Raw genomic sequence first — 8,331 nt, 5'->3', positions numbered from 1 at the left:
TATATATATATATATATTATATATATATTTGCATGTATGTATGAATGCATACATGTAAGTATGAATATATGTATGTATGTATGAATGTATGTAGGAATGTATGGACGCATGTATATATGTATGAATGTATGCATTATGTATGTATGTATGTGTGTACGTATTACCATAGATATTTTCAGCAATAATATAGATCCTCTTATGAATATGCATAGATATCCACCCTATCTGCGATCTGTTCCTCAGTATCTGAAATGAAAGAATGTTTTGTATTAAATCAATTGAATTTTAGATTGTAGTCATATTCGAAATGTTTGAAAAATTCATATGCAATGACGAAAATACATATCTGTAGAGGAGTCAGATGCGATTCTAGGAATTGTCTTCAAGTATAAATGCAAATACATAAACATATCTTATAAAAAATGTATAGTTTTAGATTAATTATTTTCGCTTTGAATGTCTGTCACTCTGCAGCGAAGGTCAATCTCTTCTTTTCTGCTTAAACGCAGAAAATAATGGAGTACTCCTAGATAAAAAAACAAAAAAACAACTATAGAAATATAATGTTGAAACGGATCGTGACACAAAATATAGGACACGCAACAAACACAATGAAACAGCTGTCTACATCATCCCCGGTTTTCCAGTCTTTACCAAACCGAAATATAAAAAGAGGAATTCACGAGTTAACAGGTAATTCTTTGAGCAATGTACCAACTCTTCGATGTGATTACAGACAAGCAGTCGTTCACGCATGTACCGAATAAAATACATATCAATGACCTGGCCACTATAATCGGGAATATACCTGTCCAAACTAACAACTACGAGAAGACGAAATGTCCGAACATAATAATAAAGGACTGGGAAAGAAACAAAGGCACAGTGATAGATATCACAACACATTCTCAAGAAAATATTGCCCAAAACATAGTAGAAAAGCTATAAAAGTACAAAACCTTAAACTTCAAATAATTACGATGTGGAGCATGAGAGTAGAAAGAATATCTGTATTAATTAAAACATTACGTATGATTAAAAATATGAAACTTTGCATAATGCCAATACTTGAGATCACAACATAACTCACTGCTTTGCTAGGAACAGTTCAACTAAGACGCACATTCACATCCTATATAATTAGGACCTGATAACTTACAACATAATTAGTGAAACATATACTATAAGGTGAAGGTCAAATAAAATAACACTACTACATTATACAAACCATAAACAACATCACATGCACTCATGTAACAAGAAACAAGAAAGGAAACCTCCACGAAACAAACATGCAGCACGCCAACAGAATACGTCTATACTTCCAAAATTCCCACTCAAATACATAACACTGCAAACACCTCAGGAATTATATTTAATATGTAAATTTCCATACATATATGCATACATACATTCATATAAACAGACATATGTCTTCTGTTCAGGATCGAAAGATCTATGCCTGGATTCTATAGTGTACTGAAAAATAACTGTATTTAATCACATTTTCCGTTGAAACAGAGATGGAGATTGATCAAAATAAATATTCATATTTAACAAGTGGACGTGGTAAAGTCGCTCCTCTAATTTTTGTATTACCGGCCTCTCTCTGTGCTTCCCTTTTGTACGAAATGTGTGCTGCAAATACCGACGTACGTATTAATGAAAATATATCATCAAAAATAATGAAAACAGAGAGAGTGTAATGAAATAATATTACGCTAGACTTAAAAGATATAATATTCCTTTTACATAAAGTCAGTATCCCACAATACATTTAGAACACCTGCACTGATAACAATATTTGGAATACCGGGCTGGTTTAACGAGAAAATCCGCTCCACAGATATCAAAGCCAGGAACATCCTAAGATCAGGTGCAAATTTACATAAAATATACAGAGTAATATTGAGAATCCATCGCAAGAAAAAGATGAAAGGAATGGATTATGATCAGTACAGGCAACATTCAAATGCCGGACGGCATCACTCAGACGGTACCTATCAAATAATTTGCAATCGTATGTATACATCAACAAATATGGACTTGCGGCTCCCTAGTGAATATTAGTTGAGCATTTCTTTTAAAACTTCTACCAAGCGCCAAAATAACAAACCTGACGTAGTTATTTGAGGCGTGAAAGAAAGTTTGTGCACAAGACATTAGTCAGCTGCACTGAAGATGGAAATATCTCTTCGAAAATCAGCAAGAAAGAGAATAACTATGTACAACCACGGCAACAGCTTTCACTCTACCTTGATTATAGACTCACATTTATATAAATAAGTATTGGTGCACATAGTTATGTTAGTAAATGTCGTAGTGGCAATTGGGAGAAGCTAAGACTTTCTAACAAAAGAAACTGACCGAGACACACGGACTTTACCAAATACAATCTGTAAGATGACTTTTTCTTAAAGATCGATTAGTAATAGTTATATGTATCATCCAAAATCCAGCGGTCGCACCTTTCTTTGTTTTAAATCAGTTACCTCCTTTTAAGAAGAATACTAATAAAATTGTGAAGTATACAAAACGTACATACGTACACACACACATACACACACGCACACACACGGACTTATATATACACATACAAATATATACAATGGTTTGCGTACGCAACATTGAAATATATTTCTTACCATCGATGTTCATTCGGTAGCGAATTTCGTAAGTCCTGTAATTCTCCCACAATACATGGAGTAGGTAGTTGCCTCCGCTTGGTTGGATCTTGAAATACCTTTTGCTGCAACAAATATATTAGATTATTTACATTATTTACATTATTTACACAAGATGAGAACAAATATCCGTCGAATGTAAATAATGTAAATAATGTAAATAATATACATAATTCCTCATCTCTTAAATTAGACTTCAATGGAGACATATAGAGAAACTCCATCAAAACTAGCTCGTCTTTCAAACCATCTAACTTTCTTAAGTAGTTGTAGAGACTCAAAGCTAACACCACCTGGCTTGAATATAACGACACCAGTCGATTCACATAAAGCTAAAAGAGTAACGGAAAGGGCAGGACGTGCCCTCGTCCGTGAGAGGATCCATTTCAACAAACAAAATGAGGACAATTATCCGTCGAATGTAAATAATGTAAATAATGTTAATAATATACCTAATTTCTCATCTCTTAAATATAGAATTGAAATATATTAGATGTGATGAATTTAATAAATATCTTCATGGAGAATTTTACGATTGTATTTACGATACCAAGTTCCGTTTAATTAAATCGCTCTGTTTATCGTTTTATCATTGAGATGAATATTTCTTTTCGTGTTTGTTACATATTACATAGAATATAAAAAATAACTGTAAATTATAGGAATCAGTTATTATTTAGCACCAGTTCAACTCTGAGCAAACAGACCTGTAATCATTTTAGCCTCGGTTTTTATGTTATATTTCAGTTTTTCTGTTCTCTCTGAGTGGGATCCGTGCCATGCAAAAGAGTAATGGGGAGAGGCAGTCACCTTGAAAGATGTCTGGTTTTATGTTGACGTTGTTAGATTGGCTTATACAATTACTATGGTTTACAGCGAGACGCGTGTTCCACTTGGCCTTGCTACCTTGTAAGAATTTGGAGACGACATCTTATATATCTCGAGTGCCTTGAGCAGCCAATTATGTAGGATACTATCAAACACTTTCCAGTTGTCTATCCATGCCATACTCAGGTTTTTCTTTTTGCTCCGGCAATTCTCTACATTCATTTTATTTATGGGTAATTGATCTTTGCAAACATAAGAATTCCTTTTACAGCCTTTTTGCGCTTGTGGAAAGGCAGAGTTCTGTTCAAAGAAATCGTATATCCTTTCAGTTAGTATAGATGTGAGAATCTTGTAGGTGATGTTAAAACATGTTCTTGATCGGTAGTTATTTGGATTTTTGTGTCTTCAGATTTTGCTAATATGCTGCCCTGTTCTATTTATTACTGAGTTATTATTATTATAGTTATCATCATTATTATTATTATTATCATTCTTACTTTTGTTTTATTGCGGGTTAAGCAATGTTTTTCATCTGGGGGGAGATGACCTAATGTTTTAATGGGAATGTGATAACCAAGAAGTACCTCGTCGTCATTTAAAAGAATTAAAGAAAGAATCAGTGAAGTTGCAAACAACAAGCTATGTTGAAGTTATTTTTGCTCCTCGTTGTTTTGATTCCGAATCCCGTTACGATCATGCTTGGTATCATTGTCCATAAAATAATACTAGTTAATTACTGAGATCGATGTATCATAGTCGACTGTAACCTCATTCCAAAATATGTAACTGACTAGGCAAGAAATCATAACTTATCAGCAACAGAAATCTATAATGCAAATAAATAAAATGTTAATATATACCCATCAAAGTACCTGTACGCTGCTGCTACATTTCCAAACCAGGGAGTTGAAAGGAGTCTACTGGAATGGAACCAGTCGGTGTTACTTGACATTTTTGCATTGAAAGTTAATGAGTGAATTTCAGTATTATTTTTTATCAAGACGAGTTTCACCTGCAAATAAAATGTTGAATGAAATCAAGTAGAAATCTGACAAGGAAGACGAGAGTGAGACAGACTAAGAAAGGAAGCGGGTGCGAGGCAGATGGAGAGACAAGAATGAGTACAATGAGACTGGTTTTCAGATGGCAAGTTAGAGATGGAGAGTGACAAAGAGGAAATGGAGAAAGACTGTTGTATGTAAGTAAGGACAAGAGAAATGTTTGGTGGGGGAGGGCCTTGAGAGAGAGAAGATTCTGGAAAAAGATATGCCTGCATTTTTGTTCAATCTACAAGAGGTGGAAATGGACAACAAATTACTAAATATTGACTTGAAAGTAACTGTGTAAAATCCATTGCGCCTGTAGGACAGATTCTTTATCTTTATTCTTTGAACCACGATTCATGGAATGGATGTGAAAATAAATTTCTGGAAATTATTTTCAGTCACTTCATGTTCTGATTAGTAGTAGTTTTATCCCCATTACTGTAATAAGGGGGAAACACAGTACGGAGAAGATCTGGAACATTTCTATAATATGCATAAGCCATCCATACATATATACACACATATATTCATACATACATACTATTGGAGAAACATCAGGACCACTCCCACGTAACCAAATGTGGACTGACGTTTTTCAATAAAGTAAGGAAACTGTGAACTGTCAGCAATTGACAGTCGGCTGTTAACGGCGGGCAATTGTCAGCGATGGTCGTAAGTATTTATTACGCTATTAGTTTATTATCGTACCTACGTTTGGTGTAGTACAGAATACATTCTGCGTGAACATATTAATTCGGCAAAAGTTTATTCTAGATAGCTATATGCAAATATTTATTTGTGTAATACTATTCCTACAATATTGTACACACCCGACCGTCGTCATACCTTTGTTTGTGAAGAGATAAAGATCGTCGGATAAAATGTTTTATAGCATTTTATACGGTTCTCTACCTTCAGAATCTCAACCTTAGCGAAGTCAGTTTACTGCTTCATCCCTTCAAATTTGATAAAACCATTTCCAATTTCAGTAGCGTCGATAGTAGACAGACAATAAATGAGTGTGTGCAGTACGGTAGAGAACCGTACGAAATGGCACAAATCATTTTTGTCCGACGCTCTTCCGATTTTGCAAATTCACTAGCTTCGTGTGGGGATAGTGAGATTTCATTGACACCAAAATTAGACTTGTACTTTATTACATCAACCCTGAGAGCAGAAAAGACAAGTTTCACACCGACAGTATTTGAACACAACGTAAAGATTCAGAAGCAATATTCTAAGGCCGAACGGTTTGACCTTTCATCTATTGTTGTTTTCCTTTTCCCTAAATATTCTTCCTGGTAGAAGACGAAGTTTAGAAGATGTTCTAATCGTATAGGTTTCCCAAAATATTGTTTGTCAAGAAAGAGTACCCAGTAGAAAGGTAAGTTCTGATTTGTGCTAGATTTGGTCGTTATTTCCTCCAAATAAAAGGATCACGTAGAGATTCCTTTGCAACTTGAACTTCTTTACAAGAACGCATATATGGCTAACAAAATAAGAATGCTTGTGGATATATGCGTGTGTGCGTGTATGCTTGGGTGTGTGTCTGTGCCTCTGTATGTATGTGTGTGCCGAGTGTGTGGTTGCCTGTGTATGTGTGTGTGCATTTAGATGAGTATCGGAGCAATTGGCATAAAAAGACATAAACGAAAATAAGACACGTATCAAAACCGAAGCATGTTTGACAAGATTTAAACAGCAATAAAATCAACAAAATCAAGAGAAGAAATTACATACGCCATTGCAGTAACGATATGAACAACATATAAAAGTTACATCCTTCAATACATAGTGAGCTGACTATTATATTGACTGCTTTATGAAATGAGAAACATTTCGAAATCTTACCTTGTCGATAGGCCAATTGTTCCAGAATCTATAAAGAATACTTTCTTTAAACAAGTACTTGGTTATGTCATAAATTTTCACCCTGTTTCTGCCTGCATGAGTAATAAATAATACTGTTTTAACTGTAAAGGAACAGACGAGATTTTGGTGTAAACTGTTAATAAGATTTTAAATAAAATGTTGTTTCCTTCAGTGCTGTGAAAAGTGCTGTATTATTTTAGAAATTATTATAATCGATATACAATTTTCCCAAGTTTCATATTCATTTTCACTTATAGTTTCTATTACAAACAATTTCAGATTTTGATACGAGACAGAAATAAGAGAATTTTGTTATTGTTTTTCTTTATCACTCGGTCTTGATTAAGAAGTCCTATGGAACAATTTGTTCTAACATGACCATCCCTTTCACGTTTCTTAGCACAATATCACCCAGTGTACCATTCATTTCAAGATGATAGGATGTAATTTGAGGGAGATTTCTCTGATATTTCTAGCTGATCGAGCGACCTATGAAAGATGGTCCTTCGACACGTTAGAGTTTTGAGAATAAATGAGAGACGTCATTGACATATAAAATAGTTGGTTCATTAATATTAGTTATACGATTGGTTACAGCCCTCGTACTCGAATTTCATTGGGAAACGACCATTTAGCATTATTCAAATGAACAGATTTGTTAGGATATTGCATATATTGAATGATTGACTTATTTACTTGGATTCAATTCCTAAATGATTTTTTTATCCAAATGAATAAATCTTCGAAATGAACTACTTTTTAGGTTTCTGACGATGGTTTTAAAGATATGGCGCAGTCTCAACAACGATCATTTATTTATAAAGGAGTATTTTCTTGCCTTACAGTTTACGAAGAAACTTAATGCTTCTTATCTCTTCCATGCTGGAAGGCATACGAAAAGTAGATGCTTATATATATATATATATATGTGTGTGTGTGTGTGTGTGTGTGTGTGTGTGTGTGTGTGTGTGTGTGTGTGTGTGTGTGTATACACATATAAGGATTTACTTATCGTAATGAGATTTTAAAAAAAACCAAGGCTGTATACACATATATTTTTGTGTATGTATGTATAATGTACGTATACGAGGGCATGCAGAAATTTTCCTGGCTTTAAGTGAATCGCAATTAAAACTAGTTTCACTTGTTCCTCATTAATAAAATCTTGCACGCATTAAATTCAACCCTTCCCAATAAATGCTGCGTCATTTCTTTTCAGGTAAACTGATATCTGACTGTTTGAAGAAGGATTCAAATGAACTAGTAGCGAATGTTTTGCAAAAGGGATAACATTTGGTGATGTTAACTACGTGTATGAAACCCCAGTATAAATACGAAAATGTAACGATTGTAATCAGAAAACATAGAGACTGTAGAAGAAAAGAGAGGCACCTGGTGTCCATGTGGTTAGATACATTGCATTGCGATAATAGTGGGAACGGAATACAAAAAGCACAAAAACAAGTGGGATGCATAATTTACTCACTGTTTCTATCTAGCATTAAATAAGTTATACAGTTGCATGTCGTCTTGATAGGAGACCCAGGAACAAGAGATTCATGCAATTTGCATGTACCCTTGCAATAACTAAAAACACCACACTTATTAGTCATCATACAGCTTGATGCGCAATCTATGAGGGATGGTGCGTATGGTATCCTAATCAATCGATTTTTCAGACAGTGTGTCTTGCTTAGTTTCTCATAATAACCTGCATCGTTCGATTCGACAATCTCTAACGTCACGAGAAGCATGATGGAGAAAACTTGCAGTAGGTTGCTGAGAACATGGTTTTCATTTGCCATTTTCTTCCTGAAAATATATAAAGCAATATATACACACACACACACACACACACACACATATATATATATATATATATATATATATATATATATATA

At 34.2% G+C, this 8,331-nt stretch overlaps 1 protein-coding gene across 2 annotated transcripts in view; it reads right to left on the bottom strand.

Annotated features, from left to right (window-relative positions):
• Positions 1-85: 85 nt before the first annotated feature.
• Positions 86-8,331, bottom strand: part of LOC106876625 (uncharacterized) — a 13,279-nt gene continuing 5,033 nt past the window's right edge. The window contains exons 2-6 of one of the 2 annotated variants that reach the window (XM_014925240.2): positions 7,917-8,242; positions 6,410-6,501; positions 4,373-4,524; positions 2,646-2,749; positions 86-246 (exon numbers count right to left, since the gene is read on the bottom strand). In XM_014925240.2, coding sequence (XP_014780726.1) covers positions 197-246; positions 2,646-2,749; positions 4,373-4,524; positions 6,410-6,501; positions 7,917-8,235 — 717 coding nt within the window. In that variant the 5' untranslated portion in view covers positions 8,236-8,242 and the 3' untranslated portion in view covers positions 86-196. The remainder of the gene's footprint in view (positions 247-2,645; positions 2,750-4,372; positions 4,525-6,409; positions 6,502-7,916; positions 8,243-8,331) is intronic. The other variant, XM_014925241.2, reaches the window with a different exon arrangement.

Source organism: Octopus bimaculoides, chromosome 8 (assembly GCF_001194135.2).
Source record: "Octopus bimaculoides isolate UCB-OBI-ISO-001 chromosome 8, ASM119413v2, whole genome shotgun sequence".
Lineage (NCBI taxonomy): Eukaryota > Metazoa > Mollusca > Cephalopoda > Octopoda > Octopodidae > Octopus > Octopus bimaculoides.
The sequence above is the reverse complement of the archived record's forward strand: the minus strand, read 5'-3'. Positions and strand labels throughout refer to the sequence as shown.